Source organism: Vidua macroura, chromosome 22 (assembly GCF_024509145.1).
Source record: "Vidua macroura isolate BioBank_ID:100142 chromosome 22, ASM2450914v1, whole genome shotgun sequence".
NCBI classification, from domain to species: domain Eukaryota; kingdom Metazoa; phylum Chordata; class Aves; order Passeriformes; family Viduidae; genus Vidua; species Vidua macroura.
In genome coordinates, this window is record NC_071592.1 from 1,406,226 (window position 1) to 1,429,570 (window position 23,345).

The following is a 23,345-nucleotide window of genomic DNA, read 5'->3' on the forward strand; positions in this document are numbered from 1 at the left end:
CCTCTGGATCTCCGTGCAATAGCTTTGCCTTCACCTCGAGCTGACCCACCCGGCGTTTAACTGCTGAAGCCTTCAGAAATTACATAAAAACCAACCCAAAAAACTTTCAGAGGCCCCCCAGGCGGGTCGAGAAGGTTCTGCCACCCGCAGACCCTGCAGCAGCGTGAGCCTACAAGCCGTGGGTGGAAGGGAGGAGGGGGCATCAGTCTCACGTCAAACCATCGGTGTAAATAGGAATGAATAGGATGGATTTTGGAGCCCCAAGCCAAAAAAAAAAAAAAAAAAAAAAAAAAAAAAGAGATGGAGAGAGAAATTCGAGGAGTGGAACCTTGTCTTGCATGGTGTGCATCCAACAGGACCCCCTCACCTCCCATCAGCGGTTTCTGCCCACCAGCAGCTCATCCCCAGGCTCTGCCCAGGGTGACAGCAGGGGAGGGGTGGCAGCGTGGTGAATGTACAGACACGAGGACACTGTGCCAGGGGAGGCACCCTGAGCACCCAGCCGGGCCAGGGCTGGTTCTTCTCACCTAAATCAGGGGTCCCAAGGAGCACCTCGGCTCTGATTTGCCTCTGTCTCTCCCCAGAGAGTGCAGAATAACATTGTGCCTAATTTAAATCAACAGTCAAGGAGATAAAACTGTGCATTTTGGAAAAAGCCAGAATAAAACCCCAAGAAAGCCCCTACCTGGACCAGCTCCTGTGTCCATGCTGGACTCTGGATAGGTCTGGATGTTTCCAGCATCCCTTACTCTCTGCTATCTATTTTTCCATGGGTTCTAGGAATGGAAACCCCATGAGAGCATCATTTCACCACGCTGAATCTGGCACTGCCAAACCCACGCTCTACGTGCTATCTGTACTCAGCTCACATGATATTTTGCAATATCTCTGTAAATAAAACACAGCAAGGTGAATAAAACAACGTGGAAATAGGTCTGGCTAGAAATTCCTGCAGGATGTGGAGCAGCAGAGGGTTGCAATAGCCATAAACAGGGGCAGACTCCCAGGGTGCAGTTTCCTGCTGTTTTCTAAAGGTGTAAAAACACAATTGGGAGAGCAATAGAATCCCTTTTTTTTCTCTATGCAGCTCGTGGAATATTCACTCAGTTTCTGCTTCAGATGAGGTGAAGATCTGCCAAGGTTTCCTCTAATTCCCTGGATTTCCTGTATTGCTAGCAGAGCACTCTCCTGTGCTGGTAGGATGTGTTCCAGCTCCGATTCAGGAAGAGATTACAGCAAGCAGCTCTAGCACATAATCTCAGCTGTTTTCTAAAATTGAAGCAGCAGTCCCACCTTAATCCGCAGGTTTCTGTTCCAAACCTGGCATTCCTGGAATGGGCTGGAATCCAGGGGTTTTGATTTTCAGCCCACAGCCTTGTGTAACATTTGAACCTGGCTCTTCAGAGCTAAAAGCTGCAAAATTGGGAATGCCAGCTCGAGAGATCTCAGGCATGCATGAGCTGTTCTTTCTTCCCCACAGTTTTAACCGAATTCACTCAGTGATGGGAATCAACTCAGACTCGTACCCCAAAATTCACAGAATGATGCAAAGGCAGGAGGTTTTTGGGCACAAAAATAGCAACAAGCTACTGGTCTATTTTTTAATGTATTTACAAGCAGAAAGATCCATTTGACTTGGGGAATTAACAGGTGGGGAGCTGAACAAAAATAGCAGATATTACATATACAGACAAAAAAGCATGAAAGCATTTGGAAGTTGCCATAGGTGATGTTTGCCCTGTACTAAAGCCTGGTGTGAGCCCTCAGGATAAGTGGAATAATAATATCCCTCAGGATAATGTGGATAATATCTTAATTTTGTGCCATAATTTTACTTTGTGTCCAGTTTTATCCCAAGGAAAATCCTCGTCTCCAAGGCTGTGTACCTCACTCCCAAATTTTTTTTTCTGAATCTAGAAGCAGAACCTTATAGCTCAACCCACCTGAACCACTACCTGAAAAACTCTTCCAAAATGCCATGGAGGGGAAAAAAGCTGCAGGAAAAGGCCTCTGTCCTTCACGTGGAGCAAAACTGGCCAGGTGTGATTTCCCAGAGCTGCAATATTCGCTGTGAGGAATCACCTGCAGCCCACTGGCCATTCCCAAGACACTTTAAGTGCTCCTTCCTAACGCTCCAGGCTAAACTGTGGGAATGTGAACGTCCCCAGTGCCCCTGGGGAGGTGGCAGTGCCAGGTCTGGCCATCTCCTGCAGCAGGTTTGCCTTCCCCATGAAACTCCTGCACTTCCAGACAGCAAATAAAGCACTTTGAAACCCAGAACTGAGCCTTGCCCTTTTGGAGACAGCACCAGAACTCATCCTCGCCTCTGGCTTTCCAGGGAGTGAAGCAATGGCCAGAGCAGGGCAAGGGGAGCAGTGGCTGGGTGGAAGCTGCTTGTAGGAACTCCTCAGAGCCCACCCCGAGGGACTCGGGGGCCTCTCGCCACAGCTCTGAGCCTGGCAAACCCAGACCTCACTGCTCCTTCCACTCTGGAAAAAATAAACCTCTGCTTCCCCAAGGACTTCTGCTGGCAGGACGTGCTGGTGATGGGAAGGGCACTGAGCTGGTTTTTAAAAACACCTTAACGAGAAGATTTCATTTCTTTGTTCCTCCAGAACTTCAGAGCCTTGCTCTAGCCCCTCTTTTGTGATTCATTATTTATAATTGAAGCTTTCCTTCTGCTTATTGAGTCTTCCTGTTCCTGCTTTCCCTCCCTGTGATTCCCAGCTTGCTGAAGCCCTGGGTGGGGATCTCTGCAGCCCCAAACAGGTTTGAATTAAAAGCCAGTGAATTCTGCCTGCACTGTATTTGCTGCTTGCCTGCTTGCTCCCACTCCACAGAACTGTTTATCTTCCTGGCTGAAGAATAAATTAACTCCAGTAGGTCTAACCAGCTTATCCAATCCTGCTGAAATAAATTAAAAAAGAAAAAAAAAAAAAAAAAAAAAAAAGGAAAACAGGAAAATAAAGCCACTACCTCTTGTGGTGAAAATCTCCAGTGCAAACGCGGCTCCCCGGGAGTCAGGAATGTATAAAATGCCCATCACAGGTACATGTGACACCAACCAATGTCTTCATGCAGCACTGTAATTAAATAGAGACTTGCACAAGCCACCCTGATGTCGATCTGATTGTTTTGTTCTGGTTTCCACTCGAGGGCTCAGCTCCAGGGAGCCGTGGCTCTGCTGCAGAGCTCAAACACGCAGAGGAAACGCTTCCTTCACATGAGAATTTGGCTTTTTTCTGACTTGCTTTTCAGACTACTTTCCTTTCTCCTCCCTTACCCCAGTCTATCCTTGAGAATCCTGGTGTTTGTCTTGCCTGCAGCCACGAGAATCAGACATGGGAAAGGAAAGATGCAGAAAGGCACAGACAGAAAGGAAATGGTCTGAAATGTCTCTCCTCTCCCAGACAGAAGTGGGCTGGGGAGGATGGGAGGAGGAAGGGGTGGAAGGCAGAGGTGCCCAGCTGAATTTATGCTGGACGGCTTAATTGTTTTATTTTGGAATATTTTCATTTCTGTTTTATCAAGCTACACGCTCAGGCTTGGTGTTTGTGCAGGTGGACCCTCAGCCAGGCTTAATCGGCACTTTTAAAATAAAGATTATTTTCTTTATATAAAAGAAGAAGAAAAAATAATACAAAGAAAATCCTTCCCACTGCTGGGAAAGAAAGCTGTCTGTCCATCTCCAAGAACGAACAAGCTAAAATTTCAGTTCAGTGGCATTTCAGATCCAAAAGTCTGCTCAGTTTTGAGCCAGCACAGAATAATCTCTGCCCCAAAGCCCTTAGTTTAGGCAGAAACCAGAATCTCCAGAACTGCTGAGTTCAAATGAGGCTGAATTCTCCCTGTTGGATGATTCACCTCAGTGCCACCGTGACGGAGGGAAAATGAGGAGCTCCAATGCCCCCTCCCCTCCCGAGCACACCCGAATAAATGATATTTTCAGATCAAACAGGACACTCCAGGTTGTTTTCTGCCTGTCTGGCCTGAGCCTGGCAGGATCAAAGGCAGCTACTCTGAGGCTCACCCTTACAGCCAAATTTCAGTTCTAAGCCTGTGGACAAAAGCCGTTCACAGCGGCCAAAAGAGATAAAAGGAATGATCTGCCCATCTCCTGGGGCACCTGAGTGAGTCCTGCTGCTCCAGGTGAGGCCTGACACATCCATGGGTGTGCTTTGTTCTGCACACCCAGGGAAAAAAAAAAAAAAAAGAGAAAACCAGTTATTCTTGTTAAATTAACTCCCTGTCTTTAATCAAAGCTTCTTTTAATAATTCCAACTGCTCCCCCAAGTTTTTCTGACGATTCCAGCCCGTCTGCTTCATAAAGAGCTTTTGACTCACAAGTAACAACTTTCTTCACCAAAGAAACCGTGATCACAGTGGACTAAACATAATTAAGGCGTCATGAATAATTAACAGACCTAGAAATGCCTTTAAAGAGACTTAAGAAGCAAAGCAAAACCCTTTCAAAGGAGAGGAAAACATTGTGCCTCCCCAAGCTGCCATGCTGGGCCCGGGAAGAAGGAGTGGGCTAATGAGAGTGAGTGAGCACATTTATCCACATTTATCCTCCCTGCTGCCATCCTCCCTGGCACGCAATCAACTGCAGCCCTGATGAGCCTGCCAGGGGCACTGCACCCCCAGCTCAGCTGCAGCATCCGTGCCAGGCTCGGGGAAGGGAGGGAGCAGCACGGGTTTGTCCTTGCCCTCGGTGAAAAGCGATTTTTCCTGGTTTTGCCCAAGCCCCCCCTCCCCTTGGTGGCACAAAGCAGGGGCACAGCAGCAGGACAGGCACAGGGGCACAGGAGGCTGGGGACAATGGGCTCTGCAGGGGGATGGGGCTCAGCTGCTGCCCCCGCTCTGGGGCAGATGGGGTAAATCAGCCCCCAGAGCTCCTGGCTGGGAAGGGACACACTCCTCTGTGTCTGCTGCCTTCGGCAGAGGCGCCTCTGGAATGCTGACTCTGCAGGAACAGGAGCCTTCATCCCCTCCCCTCCATCACCCCACACCCCATTCCAGAGAATTCCCTGCTGCCAGGGCAGCCCTGAGCCCCTCTGGGGCAATGCCAGAGCCCAGCTCCTCCTGGGGACAGGAGCTGCCTCACCTCTTCACCTGGAGCCTGGGAGCCTTGGGATGGGGGATTTTTAAGGATATGAGGGGTGAGCAATTCCTGACCACAGCCTGCCACATCAGCCCCTGCCCCGACCTCAGGACAGCAGGACAGAGCAGCCAGGCACCACCCAGACCCTTCTTCCCGTGCCTGATGTGGGGTTTTAACGCTGCACACAGGGGAAAAAACAAAACCAGCAGAATTCAAGGCTCCTCATGGCTTCTTCTGCTCCCCATCTGTATCCAGCTGTTCCATAAATCCTTCTGAACTGTGTGCAGGGCAGATGGAAAGGGCTGCAAACCTCACCTGGCAGAAAACCAGGGCGTAACCTCGGCCCTTGTCACTGCATCAAATGTTTTGTGACAACCATCGTTAATATTTATTTAACAGTGCAGCCACAAAGCTGATTTTTTTTTTAATTCAAGCTGTGTGAAAAAAGCAAGAAAAGCCCAAACTGACATCAGCCAGAAATGTAATCTCGTCTCCAAGTGCTAACAGCAACACAGAGAATCTCTGAGCAGCTCCTGAGTGTGAGTTCAGAGAGCTCTGTCAAATCACCAGCTGGAAAATGTACAAAGCTTCAGAGGGAAACCCAGGAGCTGCAAATCTGATTGAACAAGACAGGTTATGAGCTGGGAGCTCGTCTGTGTGAAGAAATGGGCAGTCAGTGCCAGTCTAAACAAATATGTACATCTCCCTCGGAACACCTCCCTCCCCCTGGGACAGCTCCTGTCAAACACAAAAGGGGCTTTGATCTGGCATCGTTCTTGGATTTGCTGGGAAAAACCCCGGCAAGATGGCAAAGCAGCTGCTGTGGGTCCTGCACAGGGACTGGGCATGGGGGGCACTGTGCCCACAGCAGGGCCAGCTCTGGGGTGACAGGAATGAGTGTGGCGAGCTCTGGGAGGGGGCTGAGCCCACCCTGGATCAAATCCACGGCACGAGACGATCCCATGGCATGAAACAGTGACGGTTCCGTGACATTAAAGAGCTGAGCTCCTGCCTCTGCCTCCCTCTGGGCCGTGGGCTGTGTTCCCTGCCAGGGAGAACGATGAAAACGTGAGGCTTTGACCCAGAACTGAGCTGGGAGAATGATGAAAGTGCTTTGACCCACACCTGGGCTGGGAGAACAATGAAAATGTGAGGTTTTGACCCACACCTGGGCTGGGAGAATGATGAAAACGTGAGGTTTTGACCCACACCTGGGCTGGGAGAACGATGAAAACGTGAGGTTTTGACCCACACCTGGGCTGGGGATGGGCCCCAGAAGCCGGCCCCGCTGAGGGGGGCTGGGGCAGGGACACGGGGGAAATGTGGGTGCCTGTGTGTCCCTGCACCCCCAGCTGGCACTGCCCTGCCCCACTGCCAGGGGCTCGGCTTCTGGAGGCTGCAGCCAGCGCCAGTCACACGGAATTAACCTCGGGAGCGCGGATTTATGACTGAATTACCGAGGCTGGCAATTTGCTGCGCTGCAGTAATTGAGTTTGTGCCTGTTCCCAGCTGGTGGCAGATGCTCCGGGTCACATTCCTTCATCGTGTTTGCATTGAAATGCCCACCTGGAGCTCGCTGGCAGGGCAGGCCAGGCAGGCAGGGGTTAGCTGGGCTCAGGCAGTGCCTGGTAACCGGTTTAGCTCTGCCTTTGTGTCTGAGCCCCCCTAGCAAAGGGAATATTCGGCTCCCTGGCAGTTCCAGGGTGTCTGGGAAGGAACATGTCTGATTGCCTTTGTGATAAACAAGCCCTAAATCACTTCAAAGCTGAGGCCAGAATCACTGGGGAAGATTACAGACAGTGAAATAGCAGGGACTCGAACGTGATTCAGAGATACCAGGGAAAATCACAGTAAATTCTACCTCCTTCTTAATTAAAAAAATAAAAAGAAAAAAAAGGCAAAAGGAAGTGTTCCATGAGTAGACTGACTGAGACACTCTTCTTCACCCAGCCAGGCTGGCAGAGCTGGGAACAGGCATTTAAAGCTCCAAGCCTCGGGGAAAGCTGTCCCCCCGTGGGTGACATCCCGGGGGTTCATCCCAGCACATCCCTGTGCTGCAGGGGAAGCAGAAGTGTGTTTGGGGAGGAGGAGCTGCCTGGGGTTGCACGAGCTCACTGACAGCTTTAACTCATTGGCAAAAAGCTGTTTCTGCAGCAAGACTCATCCTCCAGCTGTCTAAGCGTCCAAAATTCCCAAATCCATGCTTGTGTTTCAGGCACAATTTGAAATTTCCCCCCTCAGCCCACGAACACAGTGAGGCCAGGCCCTGGCCCAGATTTTCCAGGTGAATTCCAGCCCTTCCCTGCTGCCCTGACTGGGATGGAGAAAAGGCTGGAAAATATGATCTTGGAGGCCTTTCCCAACATCAGTGATTCTCTGGGGCCAAGGAGATGCAGCAGGAAGCCCCACGAGCTGCTCCCAGACTCCCAAAACGACCTCAAAAGCAGCATTTTCCGAGCTCACCAGATTTCAGATGAATTCCACCTTTTCTCTGGTTTTGTCTCTCTCTCTCATGGCGGTTGTTGATTTTTCCCTGCCACTTTTTAATGTCTGAGTGGGCTCACGCCCCGTGGCATTTTCCAGCATTCCCTGGAGCAGAACACGACCCTGCTCAGCCAAAAAAGCCCAGCTCAGCTCTCCTGGGAGAAATCCTGGAAGAAATCCTTACAAAACAAAGACTTAAACAAAATAAAGACAGGGCAGCCTCAGCAAAACCTTTTGGTGGACTGCAGTCTTTTCCAAGGCGAGGAAATTAATTCCCTGAATGCCTTGTAAGGATTGTTTTTTTTTCCCTGCTTGGAGCAGATATTAAGGGTTTGCCCAAAGAATAACAATAAAACCTTGCTGGTGCTAAGAAGGTTGCTGTGCCTTGCTGAGGAGCAGGAACCAGGCCAGGAATGCCCCAAACCTCAATTCTGACCAAGCTGAATTTTCTCAGTGTCTGTGATATTGCTATTTTCTTTCTGAGGTAATGGCCTTGTAGCACAGCAGCAAAGAAAAGCTCATTTTAGCCCTTTCTGCAGCTAATTACTGCACCTCCTGATTGCTGACCCCGGCCTAATGCTCCTCTCTGTAATTGCTCCAGATGGACTTGGAGTCTTGAATAGGAAATTTTCTATCCAGCAAGGCTGGTGGGGATTATTTATTTATTTTTATTCAGAAGAAATTCCCTCTGGAATGGGCAGTTCAGCCGTGTTCTCTGGATTTTCTCCTGGATAATCTGGAGGTGATCTCTGTCCCTGGTATTTTTTTAAGGGAAGTTCAGAGCAGGGATGTTCCAGGGGTGGTTTTCTGTTCCTCCCAGCACACTGCTGTGGGTAGCACCAATCCTTGCCGCAGAAAGAGCTGTTTAGACTCACACATTCCATGGTTCCATGACCCCCCAAAACCAGGCTGGGCAGCAGATTTAGGGCTCTGAATCTCTGAGGTAACCTGTTGTTCTTGCAGGAGGGATATAAATCTTTTCTTGGGCTTTGTTTCGGTACAAAAGATTTTTTCCCAAGGCCACAGAGGGTGTGAGGAGCACTGAATTGCCAAAACAAGAGCCTGAACTGTGACATCTCCTCCCCAAACTGTCCCCACAGAGCTGAACTCCACCTCTCACTGCCAAGAACCTCAGGCTTTAAAAACAATCACTTCGGGGCTCGGCTTTGTGGGGCTTTCTTTTTTTTTTTTTTTTGTTTTTTTTTTTTCCCAAAGAGGAGAAGGAGGCCAGCAGCAAATTGCACAGGAGGAGGGTTCCCTGCTGTGCTCTGAGGCAGAGGAGAGGAAAGCAGCAGCTGATCAGAAGATGTTGAACTTGCTGGGGATGAGCTGCCTGCTAGGAGCAAACAGCAAGTGCCCCTTGATTCCCAGCCAGGCCCTTTTTCCCATTATTCTAATGGAAGTGGAGCTCACACCTGCACTGATGGAGAGGGTGGGGAGCTGCTTTTGGAGGGCACAACGTGGTTTTATTGCAAAGGAAGGGGACAAAACCCCTGCCTGGATCTGGGGAGAGCTGGATGGCCTGGGGAGGGGGCAGGAGGAATTCTGCCAGGCCAGGGAGAGGCTGAGCAGGAGCCAGGCACGTCTCACACTGACGTCTGCCACAGCACAGAGCCTACAACCACCTCCTTGCAAGAAAAAGAAACACGGAGAATTCACTATTCCTTCTTACATTAAAATCACTCCCTCCTACATTCACATCATTGCTGTCAGAAACATCTTGATTTTCCACACCTAAGGGGCTATGGAAAAAAACAAGCATTTCTGCTAAAAATAAGGGTTTTTTTTTCCCCCCCCACAAGCTGTATTTATTCAGATCTCTTTTCCTCTAAAATGCAGCATTATTTTAATTTTAATTTAATCCCATATCTGCATAATTGCAGCACTGCCAAACAAACAAATCACAGTCTCTGGGAAGCAGGAGCAATGCAAAACGTGGATTTAACCAAATTCAATTCCAAACATTTTCCCGTGAACATTCCCTCCCAGAAGAGCCACACTTCTCACTGGAATGTCCACGTTTTCATCACAACAAGCATCTCCCCTTCAAACGAAATTTACATCAGAGAATTTATATTACAGTCAGATCCAGCACGGAGAGAGCACTGAGGAAATCAATGCTTCCACCCCTCGTGAAACCATCCCCTGCTTCTGCTGATTTATTTCCTCTGAGTTTCTTGGTGTGCTGCTCGTGGGGAACACGGGGTCTGGAAAGTCACATCCATTTCCCCACGTGTCGGAGCCCAGCACATCCCTGTGGCTGCCCTGGCTGGCTCCACACCCTGGAGGGGGCTTGGGGACCTTGGCACCAAGTCAAAAACACCTGTGGCTTTGATTTTAGCCCGTGGGAAAAGCTGCCAACTCTGTGTGAGGAATTACAAACCACAAGGGTTTGAATGGTGTAATAGGGGAATTGACACAGGGTGGAAAAGTGGAATTTTGGGGTTTTTAGAATGTGATTCAGGGGTACAAGATGGAGGGATTTGGGCGTGTCCTGGCCTTTTTCTCCTTTGTCTTGCCCTCCATGTCCTGCTGTGCTGGTGACACTTTTCTGCTGTTTAAGGCAGAGATTCCCTGTCTGACACGGGTGGTGGGCATTGGCACAGATCTGTAAACAGGCAATGTGTAATTTTGAGTTTATCATGTGGGAGCCGCCCGAGGCAGAGGCAGACTGCCATGGCTTCTGCACTGGACAGACCTGGGCAGGTCAGACAGAGAATGTTACAGATAAGAGAGAATAAACAACCTTGAAACCTCCACCTCACACATTCCAGACCTCTTCTTCGGCTGCTGGGCTGGGGAACAAGGACTTTTACAATTTTGGGGTCATTCCAAGCAAAGCAGACCCCGTCACCCACGGATGCCCTGGGTGGGAATGATGGAGAAGTGCAGGCAGCCCAAGGGACAGGCGGGATTTGCAGAGCTCGGGGCGGCTCCAGCAGGGAGCAGGGGTGGAACAAGATCACCTTTAAGGGACCTTAGATTTCTCCTCTCTGGTTTTCTGCCTTAATCATCCCAGTTCTGGGATTCTCTGAGGGTTTTGAAGAGCAGTTGGTTTGAAAATATCCCCGTGGTTCAGGATGTCTGGAGCTGCTGCAGGACAGGGATGTTCAGGGCAGCACTCCAGAGTCATTCCACACAACTCCCTGCCAACACCAGCACCACCACCCTGCTCACCCAGCTACCTTAAAAGCACCATTTTTGAGGCGTAAAGGTCAACAATTTTGATCTTTTTGAATCTGAACGAGCTCTTTAGGAGGTTTCTGCCCTGCTGCTGCTGCCATGGCCTGCCAGGAGCTGCCTGGGCTGTGAACTTTGGGTAAGAACGTGAGATAATCAGCAGCAGATTTATCAGCAGGGACAAAAGACTGAAATGGAGTTGAAAAAGGGGAAAGGAAAAAAAAAAAGTGGGGGGATGGAGATCTACGAATAATTTTAGAAATAAGCTGCAAGTTGCACAGTCACAAAGCGGAGGCTGGAATGCACTTTTCCAGAGTTTGTAAAGACTCATTTAATTTCTATAGAAACTGAGCAGCAAACAGGTAATTTTCTCTGCAAATTGCTTCTATCACCTCTGGAATGCTCTGCAAGAGCAATGTATTTCCCTCGTGTCTTCTTAATCCCCTGTTATTTTCATTATAAATTTAATTAAGCTCTTGTATAGAACATTCCATGACATATGAGCTGAGTTTTGTTTTTCTGCTGGAGCAGGGACAGAAAGGAGCTGCTGAATTATGTGGCAATTGGATTTCTTTCTTTCTGGGTAAATATTTCAAATGACACCGAGCAGGGGAGACATTTGCTGAATCAATACAGCTGAAGCTGAGGGAAGGAGCTGCACAGGAAGGTCTGAGCATCCCAAGAATTCCTTCCAGCCAGGCCTTTCCTCCTTGGACCAAATTAGGGAATATCAAGAGCAGGCAAATCAGGGAAATGCCAAGGGGGTTTTCTTGGTGGTTGCAAAAAAGAGCCAATTTTTTACACTCCCTGCAACCCAAAATGTCACCAGCATTTCACATTTCATTTCATAACCTGCCCAGCTCCCCACTTCACCAATGGCAAATGTTAAAAATGAATCATTTCATTACAATTCATTTTAAATTATTTCTAAAGGCTCTGGGGCCAAAGCATCGTGAAAAACTGGGTTTGAATACGATACCCATCCATACCTTAAGTTAATATAAAATGAAAACTACATTAGTAGAGGTTGGGCATTTTAACCCCTCTTTTTAACCCATTTAATCTCACGTTGTCAGGCAATAACAGCTCCCCTGCAGAGCTGGGGTTGTTTGTTTCTGTTTCAGCCTCTTCCCAGCTCAAGGCTGTGACAAGTCACCCTCCCAGCAGGCACGTTTGGGGACGCTCAGGAGGCACAGCAGGGCAGTCAGAGCTGCACACCAGGGCTGCTCACTGCCACAGGGGAATCAAATCCACCAAATAGATGTTTTTCACAGGACTGATCGAGCTCTGGAACATCTCCCTGAAGGAAACCAGGAATTATTTCCCCCCAGAGACAGGACTCAAACCTTGACCTGCAAGCAGCCAGACCTCGTGTGTGATTATGCTGGAATTTCTGTTCCCTGTGCTGCATCCATTTCGCTACTCTCTAGCAGTGATTTTTCCTCCCTGCCTTGTTTTATTTGATTCTTGTTACAGAAAGGAGATGTCAGGAAATCTGACACATTGCTGTGCCAGCAGCAGGTGAGAATCTCACGATTCAATTCCCACCTGTGCCAGGGCCATTTTACACCAATTTTCTCTGTAGGAAAACATGGAATGAAAGCAATAAAAGCCGTGGAAGATGTGTGTGTGCTGTGCACAGCTTCAGCACTGCCTGCATGAGCAGGGGGTGCATAAATCCCTGCTCAGGAAGGATTCAGTGGGAAAGCACTGCCTAAAGTATCAGCAAGCCAAAACATTCTACAAGCTTGGGAAAGAACTTGTCATCAAACAACTTCATTTTCTTTTGCTCTCTTGGTGTTCACGCTTAAAAACTTCCATGTGGAAAGGGGAGATATTTTCCTGTAATCAGCAGGTGACAGGACAAGGAGCTCTAAGGGATCACAGCCGATGTGGAAAAGCTCGAGCTGCAAACTCCAGAGCTGACAAATTCACAAATCTGTCCTTCCCGGGATAAGCCTGGCTCTGGGGATCTTGACGTCGTTCGGAGTCCTGTTCGCGGGTTTGCTCCCCGCGGCCTCCTTGCCCTGGAGCAGGGTGATGATGTTCTCCCGCTGGTGCCTCACGGCCAGCTGCAGCGCCGTGCACCCAGTGATGTCCTCCACGTCCAGCAGGGCCCCTGCCTTCAGCAGGGTCTTGATGATGGCCATGTTGCCCTTGAGCACCGCCAGGTGCAGCGGGGTCCAGCCCACCTTGTTCCTGGCGTTGACGTCGGCCTGGCACTCCAGGAGGTTGATGACGCTGAGGAAGGAGCCCCTGAGCACGGCGAAGTGCAGGGGGGCCCAGTGGGCCCTCTCGGCCGTGTTGGGGTCGGCCCCGCAGCGCAGCAGCTCGCTGACCGCCGGCTCGTCCCCGTAGCGCGTGGCCAGGTGCAGGGGCGTCCAGTCCATGCTGCCCTTGGCGTCCAGCCGGGCGTGGCTGCCCTTCAGCAGCCGGATGATCTCGATGTGCCCCTTGAAGGAGGCCAGGTGCAGGGGGGTCCAGCCTTTGTCCGTCCTCAGCTCCACGTTGGCCCCGTATTTGATGAGTTTCTCGCAGATCAGGTACTTGCCCCTGACCACAGCCAGGTGCAGGGCGCTGTAGTGGTTCTGGTCCAGGCTGTTGACGGAGATGCCGTTCTTCAGCAGGTACTGCACCACCCTGAACTTGCCCCTCTCCACAGCCACGTGCAGCGGGGTCCTGAGGTTCTTCTGCTTCCTCTCCAGGTCGGCTCCCTGGCTGGCCAGCAGCTTGACCAGCCCGACGTGCCCGAAGCACGCGGCCACGTGCAGGGCGGTCTTGCCGTCCACCTCCTGCGTGTTGGAGTCGGCCTGGCGCGACAGCAGCACCCGCGCCACGTTCTCAAAGTTGTTCTGGGCCGCCAGGTGCAGCGGGGTCCACCCGTCGCGCTCCTGGGCGTCCGCGCGGGCCTGGTGGTCCAGCAGCAGCCGCACGGTGCGGTCGTCGCCGTGCTGGGCCGCGAAGTGCAGCGGGCTCCAGCCGTCCTCGTCGGCCGCGTTGACGTCGGCGCCGTGCTCGATGAGGACGGAGCAGATCTCGGGGAGCCGGCGCTGCACGGCCAGCAGCAGCGGGGTGCAGCCGCCGCCCGCCGCGCGGTTGACGCCGGCCCCGCGGCCCAGCAGGAAGCGCACCTTGCCCACGTTGCCCTGCATGACCAGCAGGTGCAGCAGGGTCAGGCCGTTCTCCTGCACCCTGCCCAGCTCCTCGGGCGCCAGCTCCTCGGGCCTCCCGGCCTCCTCCCCGCGCGGAGGTGGGAGAGGAACATCCTGGTTGTCCTTCCCTAAAGGCAGGGAGGCAAAAGGGGAGAAAAAGAGTGAAAAACTCCCAGGAAGGGAGGGAGAGCTTGTGATTCTCTGTGGAATGACATGAAATGGAGCCAGTTGAGAGGTAAGGAATGTAAAATAAGGCCAGACAGGCACTGGGACATCTGGCCTGTCTCTCTCTCAGTGCCTATTTCCTGAATGGTTAATTTTCCTTAACTTAAAATGTCACCCACGTGGAAAACCTTATCAGACACATCCTTCTACAACAAAACAGACAACTTTTATAGCTTCCCCTTCTTTGTTTTTCAATCTAAAGCCAGTCCCCTACTTACCCCCACTCCTGGTGTCTCGGGGGAAGGCGAGCTCCTCTTTGTCACTCTTGTTGTCGGAAAGGAGGAAAGGAAAAGGATAAAACAGAGTGTTTGTTTGCATTCTGTAATGTTTGCACAAAGTCCTTTGCTGCTGCTCTGCAGTTTTGTGTCATCATTGGAGAGTTTTTTATCCAATCCTGTTTTTGCACCCAAAACTCAGCTAAGCCAGTCATGACACAGGAGGAATGGGGGAGCCTGAAGATGATCTCTGGATATCCATGAGCTTTTTCTCCTTGTGCTCATTTGCTCCCAAACACACACATATTCTTCTTCCTGACTGCATGGCAGCATCCCAAAATTGTTTCCTTTGTTGTTTAGGGACCCTCAAGCCCCTACTTCTTCAAGCCTCTGGTTTCTTGCACATCTTGGCAAAACCCTCTAAATACCAATAATTCCCAACTCCTATTGCTCCCTGTTTTCTAGGGATAATTACTCCAGTAGCTGAGATTACATCATGACTATCCGGAAGCCTGATTTTTTTTTTTAGCCAGAGAAACACGAGGATTTAAAACTATTTTTTAAAAAATTTCTGTAAGAGTTGTTCAAATGGGAACATCCTCAGTTTTGTGCCATGAACAGAAGCCTGAGATTCTGTGTTTGCTTGTGTTTCTTTTAGTGACTGAATGATAAACCCACTTCACCTGAGCAGGTCCAGAAAAGGGTTTTCCTCTCGGACTATTTATCATTTAGTGCATTTGTTAATTAATTTGCAAGTGTTTTATCCCCATAAATGAATTACAGAGGCACAACCTCTGCAGGCACCCCGCGAAGATGCTGAGGTGCACCTTTGGGAGGGGAAAGAGCCCCGAGATCTGGTAAGAACAAGCAGCAGACTCAGAGGACTTTCCTGAGAGGCCCAGGGGGGTTCTCCTCACCTGCTGGCTCCTGGAGATGGCCGGTTTGTGGGACATCTTCCTCACCAGCCGCTCGTTCTCCGGGTCCTGCACCAGGCTCTGGATCAGAGCCAGCAGCACGTCGGTCTCCACAGGGATATCTGACAGGGCAGAGCAGTTCAGCTGTGCAGGCTGCCCCCAGCTCCAGAGCCAGGCAGGAGCCACGTGGGAAGGAAGGAAAAAGGGACGAAGGGATGTGTGACAGCAAAAGGGCACCAAGCTGTTAAACCTCGCAGACAGAACTGGGAAAACTGGACACAAACTTATCCCCTGCTTACCAACCCACGGGGCGGACCCCTGGCTAATCCACAGCCCAGTCCCACCTGCAAAGCTTGGCCTTTGCTTGGGGTCCTGGTCCCAACACCTCTTCATCAGGTCGATCATCTGGTGGCACTCCCCGGGCCAGTCGTCCCTGACGAGCTCCAGCCCCGGCCTCTTCCCCGCTGCCACCTTCACGATGATGGCCATCATGTTGGCCCCTGGAAAAATCCAGCACACTCTGGGTGTTGTCCCTGGGAAAAGGGCTGGAATAAACATCCCACGGGGTTTGTGTTTACCTGTGTAAGGTTTTTTCTGCATGAGGACCTCCCAGATGACGATCCCGAAGCTGCGGGAGAGGAGAGACTGTGAGCACTTGGACATGAAATGCACTTATTGCTTCTGCCTTCGGGAGAAATGGGAAGATCAGGAAGGAAGCTGTTCAGGAGGGAAGGATTTCATCTCCCAGAGCAGAAGGATTTCATCCCCCAGGCTGAAAGAATCAGGGTTTATGATTCTGCCTCATGCATCTCCCTTAAGAGTGGGGTCATCACCCTCCAAAGGGTCTGAGCAGTGCATGAGTGACTTGGAGCCTTTCCTGGCACAGTCAGGCTCTCAGTGCCTTTTTTCCAATTTATTCCCATTGGGGTTTCGAGCCCGTGGCTCCTGCAAGTTCCTGTGGCTGTGCAAATCCTCCTTTCCCTCTTGCCTTGGGTTACTGTGTGCTGCAAAGGCTGAGGAATTTCCAGACATGGACACGGAGCTCCTGTGAATGTGCTGCAAAGCTCCTCGCCCAAAAGGACAAAAGCCAAGCTGAAATCTCTTCTCTGCCTGTTCCTGACCAAAACGAAGCTGAACGCTGAGGCAGATAAGCCAGTACTGGAATTGTTTTAAAATCAATCTCAGCAGCGACTGTGATTAAAGAGCAGCACTGGCTGTTGTGGGCTCTGATCTCACTCGTTTTTATGGGAACAGGGTGTGATGGCACCTGGGGCAGTGCAGCCTGCAGCTCCCGTGGGAGGGTGCATTGGGATGATGGTTATCCACAGAGAAACCCCCTCCCTCTCAGTCTCCACCACAGGGCTCGGGGCACCCCAGTGTGTTCCCCACGTTGTAGGAGGCAGAAAACCAGAATTTAAACAAACTGAGGCAGTGTTCAGCCCCCCTTGCTGGGTGTCAGAGCCCGGGGACACCCCTGGCTGCCCTCACCTGTACACATCATACTTGATCCCCGGGGGTTTGCTGTTCTGCAGGAACATTTCGGGGGGGATGTAGCTCAGCGTGCCCCTCAGAGCTGAGCTCTCGATGTACTGCATCCTGCTGGATTGCTCCATCCACTTGGACAGCCCAAAGTCGGAGATCTGCAAGCAGGAACAGGGAAACTGCCCCAAAATGCTCACACTCTCCCCTCCTGCTGTCCCCCTGGGCATCCCCCCATCTTTGGGATCAGTGACAGGAGGAGGTGTGAGCAGCTGGAACTTGACAAAACCCTGACAAACCTGCAGCCCCCGAGCCCAGCTGGAGCCTTCAATTCCCAGCGCTGGCCCAGAGCCCCCGTTTGATCCTGAGAACACCGTGTAATTTGCTCACCAGCTGCTTGTCAAACACCCCACAGGTCACTCTTTCATGGAGTGTTCCTGAAGAACCTGATTTACTGGGATTCTGCACTCGTTGGGCAGAACCAGCCTCGCTGTGGTGTGAGGAATGGCCGTACCTTGACGTGCATGTTCCCATCCAGGAGGACGTTCCCGGGCTTCAGATCCAAGTGCAGCAGAGGAGGGCTCATGCTGTGCAGGAAATTCATGGCCAAGCCCATCTCATGGATCACCCGGAATTTCAGCTGCCAGGACATCCTGTGGGTGGGAAGGATTCTCTCCAAGGACCCCCTGGCCATATATTCCATCACTATCCCCAGAGGGCTGTTGCACACCCCGTAGATGGTGACGATGTGCTGGAATTTGATTTTCTCCATCTTGCTCGCCTCCTCCATTAGACAGTTCATGCTGGTCCTGGAAAATTGAAAATAAAAAATAAAAAATACAACAGTGGGAGCAAGAAATTGTATCAGTTGATTCACAGGCTCAGTAACTCTGTAGTAACTTAGTGATACCCAGCCTTTCCAAGCACTGCCTACCCCAAAAAGATTCATCCCAAATTCCCCCTCAAGTTGATGATAATGCTGCCACACAGTGATTTTTTGCAGATTAAAATCTGACATGGATGGTGTTGTGACTTCTCAAAATGAGCTGAGGTTTACTTGGGCAAAATCAGCCACCACTGGGAAAGAGGTGAATAACTTGCACTTGTTTCAATCCTTAGCAGTGAGGAGAGAGCCTGTGCTTGTGGCACTGCAGAAATGGCTTTAGACTGCCACAGGGCAGGGTTACATGGGGAGGAATCCTTCCCTGTGACAGTGGGGAGGGGCTGGCATGGAATTCCCAGAGGCTGCCCCATCCCTGGAAGTGTCCAAGGCCAGCCTGGGATAGTGGAAGGTGCCCCTGGCCATGGCAGGGAGGATTGAAATGAGCTTTACGGCTTCTCCCAGCCCAAAGCACTCTGTGGTTCCATGAAATTCCCGGTGTTTCCCTGGCAGCAGGATGCCAGGAGCGGGCACAGCTCCGTGCCACGCCCTGGCCACGCCTGCGGCTCCACCCGTGCCTGCAGCTCTGTCCCTGGGCACGGTGACTCTGCTCCCAGGGGAGCCCTGGCACGTCTGCTGCTGGCTGCCAGCTCTGGCAGACCTGTTTCTCCAAATTCTCCAAAGGTTCACCCCTCCCGACCTGCTGAACGAGTTTGGGGGAGCAGCCAAGCAGCAGAGTGCCAGGAGTGCCTTCAAAAAGCACACCCTGGGAACGGAGCTGAGCTGCCAGCAATTAAGCCAGGCCATTAATTGATCTAAAATGGTTCAGCCAAGCAAAATCTTCTGCCAGATTTCCTCTAGAAGGCTCCCCACAGTGAGACCAACCCATGGGTTGAGGAATCTCAGGTATTTTACTACAATTGATCAGATACAGAAGTAAAACTGATTATTTGACTCTTTTTTTCCCCCCACAAACAAGAACAAAATGCAGATGTAGAATCTGCAGAGCAAACTGAGGACAGTCAGTGCTCAGTCTGAACTCAGTTGTTGTCTGTAACAAGAAATCACAAGAGTGAGATTTTTATCCAGGCAGGTTCCTCCCAAATTGAACGGAATAAAATTTTAAATTAAATAAGTCCATCAACTCTGCTGTTTTTCCATCAGCTCTGCCTGTATTGGATGTGTTATCAGCCCTGGTTGTGATTACCTGGCCCTGCTCCATCTCCAGACACAAGGTGGGCACCAGAGGAGTCTCTGGTGAGAGACAGAGCAAGAAGCAGAGAGGAGCTGCAGGTGCACCACGGAGAGGAAAGACATGTCTGGAGGCTACAGGAGCAGGGCAGCAAAAGCAGCTGTAAATCCTCTGCCCCTCATCTTTAAACCTGGTGCTTTTGGTGATGAATTCAGTTTGATTGATACACCTCAGCCCCAGTGCCCACTGGAAGCTGTAAATAACCCACCAGGCTGCTTTTATCCGTGCTTAAGGCGCTGACCTCAGCCCCAGCTTTCAGCCCTGCTCTATTCCCCGTGTTCCTTGTGTCCCTTTGCACATCCACACACGAGACAGGGAAAGGCAGAACTCCTATTTCCCACTCCCTCCGGGTACCCAACCCTTCCCAAGGAGCAGAAGCTCCTTCCCGCAGAGTTTTATCCCCCAGTCCATCCAGCTGGGATGAGCAGGGGTTACCTGTCCACGCTGGAGTCCTGCAGCAGGAACGGGGAGCACTTCACTGCATAGACCGTCCTCCACCTCCTGTGCTTCACCTGGTACACGTGGCCAAAGCCCCCGCTGGCCACTCGGAGCCAGTCATCCTCGAAATCCTCCTTGGTGAACACGGTCAGGCTGCCCAGCTGCCGGCCCCGCTCCGTGCCCATGGCACAGCTGGCTCTGCCCGGCTGCTGGGGAGGCACCGGAGCTCCTCCTGCCCTGCCCTGCCCTGCCCTGCCCGGGGAGGTGGGGATTCACCTCAGGGGAGCCCTGGCAGCTCCTGCCAAGAGGTGGATCCTCAGCGTGGCTGCTCAGTTCACGTGGGAGCTCAGCTCCAGCCTGGGGACGTGGCTCTGCTCTCTCATATCCAGCACTGCATGGGCAAAGCTGTTGTATTGTGTTTTTAAGTTTCATGTTTTGTACCAGTTCTGGTTCATCCCTTTACCCCCATTTCACCCATGGTTTTACCCTGAGCTACCCCTTTCCTTGTTTGTCAACCCCCTCCTCCTTCCCTGATGTCCATCTCCCCCCAGTTTGCTGGGTCATTCCCCTGTCCCCTCCCTGGTGCCTTGTCCATGACTCGACTCCCCATCCCACTCATCCAGAACCTTCCACAAAGGGCGTCCAGTGATTGGATGGGGCCAGGGGTCCCTCCTTCCCACCTCCCCTGTTGAATTCTCCCTGTGTCTGTCTCCCCACCTTCCACTCCCCCGAACGTTCCCATGGGTGGGTGGGTGATCTCCCCCCACGTTTCCACCCCTGTTTATATTGTGCTGCACAGTCCAGTGCGGGGCTTTGGTCGGTTGGTTCCCCTGGGTTGTGGATCTCCCTGGAGCTCTCCTCAATAAACCTGGACTTCACCCCCGACTGGAGTCTGCTGCGGTGTGGTTTTTGCTCTAAGTTTGTGTTTGCCCACTATTCTCCTCCCTAATCTCCTCCCTTCTCGAGTTACCCATCTCCCCAAGCCCTTCCCTAACGTCCTCCCTCCCAAGCTGTCAATCCTCCCTATCCCCACGCCTTTTTCCAGAGTGTTCCTTGTCCATCTTGTAGTACTCGATACCCCATTTGTTGCTTTGTATTATCCCCCTGCCCTGCTCTCCCTGATAGGTTTATAGAACGTTAGCCCTGCCCTGGATTCCTCCCCTGCCATGCCCTCATTGCTTGGTTGCCCTATACCACTCCCCCTATAAAATCCTCTGCAGACCCCTAAGTTTTGTCTTGGGGTCCCAGGTCATGGAACTAATAAATTCAGTTTTACCCCGTGTCCCGTGTCGTCGTTATCTGTTCCTGTGCCGGGCCAAGCGATAACTGGGAATAGCAGTGAAGCGATACGTGGAATAAATAAATCGACTCCACACCCTGGGGTAGTTATGAGGTGGGTCTGTATTGTCAGCACCCAACACAAGTGAGATATCTCTCCAACACTTGTGCCCCGAGCCTCGGTCTGACCCACACCTTTATTCCCAAAGGTGCTCCATATGAAATACACTGCACAACTTTTCCGTGCCTGTTCGACCCCTGGCCCTGCCTGGGCTCGCCTCTCACACTGAATAGGTCCAGGCCCTTCTGGGCATGCGTGGTTTGCTCTGGTGGTCGCACGGGGGTCTCTGGGTGGTCCTGAGGCTGAAGATCGTGGTCTTCCTCATGATTTAAATTTTGAACTTTTCCTCTCTGCGCGTGCGCTGTCGGTCCTTTGGTGCTGATCTGAGTACGTCTGTCAGTCCTGATAGGCTTGGAGACAGAGGAGCTTCTTTATCTGGGTTCTTTGCCTCCTCTGCTATTGCTCTTTATGCAAGAAACTTCAGGATTTTGCATTTTCTTATGCCCTTTGTACCAGGCAGAGGTTTCTTACGTAAAAGGTGAAAATTCAACACATAACTCCACAAGCTAAAATATAAATGCTTAATTCATTTTGTTAACTTAAGTAAACTCCAAAAATCTCCATTTCAGCAGAGCTCACGGGGGGAAAGTCGCGCTCCTGCTGTCGCTGCCCAGCACTGTGACAGGAGTCTACTTCTGACTTCCACCATCATCACAACCGTCTCACCCAGCAAGGCCAAAAGCCTGAGCCACCCTCACCTTGCTGAGGGTGAGCCACCCTCCTGAGGCAAAAAAAAAACCTGAGCCACCCTCCCGAGGCACAGGAGAGTGTCCCCCGCCATCCGCTGTGCCAGAGCCAGCCGGGAGTCCCCGAGTGGGCACAAGGAGTGACACAGAGCCTCCCAGAATTCCGGGTGGGAAATGGTGCAAAGAGCAAGCCTTTAGTGACTGCTCCGTGCTGAGGGTGGGATTCCTCACCCGAGGCATCGGCACAGCCTGGGGGAAAGGCAGGTGGGGCAGGGTTGATGCTTGAAGGGAAGGGAGAAATCCACCGGGCAGAATTGTACATGAGAGAGGTGGAAAACACTCCAGAAAGAACAGAGGGAAAAAAACGCCAGAAACAGATGGATGGAGAGGTGGAAAACACTCCAGAAAGATGAAAAACTGAGTTAAAAAAACCCAGAAATAGCTGGATGGAGAGGTGGAAAACACTCCAGAAAGATGAAAAACTGAGTTTAAAAAATCCCAGAAGTAGCTAGATGGAGATGTGGAAGACATTCCAGAAAGATAAAAAAACTGAGTTATAGAACACCCCCAGAAGTAGCTGGATGGAGAGGTGGAAACCACTCCAGAAAGATGAGAAACTGAGTTATAAAACATCCCCAGAAGTAGCTAGATGGAGAGGTTCTAGAAAAAACACTCTAGAAAGATAAAGAAAAAAAAAACAACCAAACAACCAGAACTGGCACGTGAGTGCAAGAGCCTGAAATACCAGAAAGTGCATCAGCAGAAATACCAGAAATGTGGTAAACCAGAGCAGTTCCCTCAGGGATAAAATAAAATCTGCTGTCACATCCCTGGAAGGGGTGTTCGGATGAGCACAGACTGGTCAGGGCAGTTCAGCCCTCACCAGGAGCAGCACACACACCTTCAGCTGAAGAGGGGTTTAAAAACTCTCCTCTGGGTCTTGTGCATTTGTGTCTTTAATGCCTCAGCTCTCTCTGGAGGTAGCTCAGTGTCAAATACAAGGTGGTGCTGATTCCCTCAGTGCTACTGCAATACAAATAATAATTAGCACTGCTGCAGGGTAATTGTCTCACTGCCAGTAAGCCTTGACCTGGGATTTTTAGTTCTGTGGCAGAACCTTGAGGAAGTCCTTGGAGGAAGCTGACCCCGGTGGAAATGTGAGTTACTTCTGTTACACCGACCCCAGGGGCTCTGGCAGTGGACTCTCTTCTTTTAAGGAAAGAAGGAAAAAAAAAAAAAAAAAAAAGGAAAAAAATATTCTGCAGCCTTTTAGGGAGGAAAAAATCCAATTAGAAGGTGATTGTTGCCAGTTCCCTGGCACTCCCCAGGAGCTGCCGACCTGGAGTAATGCCCTGCTCCCTTCCACTGCCAGCTGCCAACACAGTTTTGGAGCTGAGTGTGGGAACCCAGGACACGCCTCTGGCTGCCCTGGCTGTCTCAAAAACACCTCTGGCTTCGATTTTAGCCCGTGGATAAAACTGCCAGCTTTGTGTGAGGAATTACAAACCACAAGGGTTTGAGTAGTGTGGAAGTTGAGTTAACACTCAAGGGTGGAAAAGTAGAATTTTGGGGCTTTTTGGAATGGGTTTCAGGGGGACAAGATGGAGGGGTTTGGGCGTGTCCTGACCTTCTTCTCCTTGCCCTCCATGTCTCGCTGTGCTGGTGACACATTTCTGTTGGTTTCAGGCACAGACACACTGTCCAACATCAATGACAGACATTGGCACGTTATTGTAACCACGGCACACGGAGTTTTTGGTGTAAAATGGTAACACCAGCCCAAGGGGGCGGGAGTCTGTCACAGACCGAGCTGCTGGACAGAGCTCAGCTCCTTGAGAAAGCATGTTAGAGGTGAGAGAAAATAAACGACCTGGAGAAGCCGACCCTGCGCATTCAGACTTCTTCTTTGGCTGCACAGGCTGGGAGAAAAAGACTTT

At 51.1% G+C, this 23,345-nt stretch overlaps 1 protein-coding gene across 1 annotated transcript; it reads right to left on the reverse strand.

Annotated features, from left to right (window-relative positions):
* Window positions 1-11,798: 11,798 nt before the first annotated feature.
* On the reverse strand, window positions 11,799-19,508 carry ANKK1 (ankyrin repeat and kinase domain containing 1). The gene is made up of 8 exons (XM_053997041.1): window positions 19,321-19,508; window positions 17,268-17,562; window positions 16,763-16,914; window positions 15,853-15,902; window positions 15,619-15,774; window positions 15,278-15,396; window positions 14,364-14,409; window positions 11,799-14,048 (listed from the first exon to the last, which is right to left on the reverse strand). Exons 1-8 carry the CDS (start codon window positions 19,506-19,508, stop codon window positions 12,700-12,702), a joined length of 2,355 nt encoding a protein of 784 aa, XP_053853016.1. The 3' UTR covers window positions 11,799-12,699.
* Window positions 19,509-23,345: the final 3,837 nt, after the last annotated feature.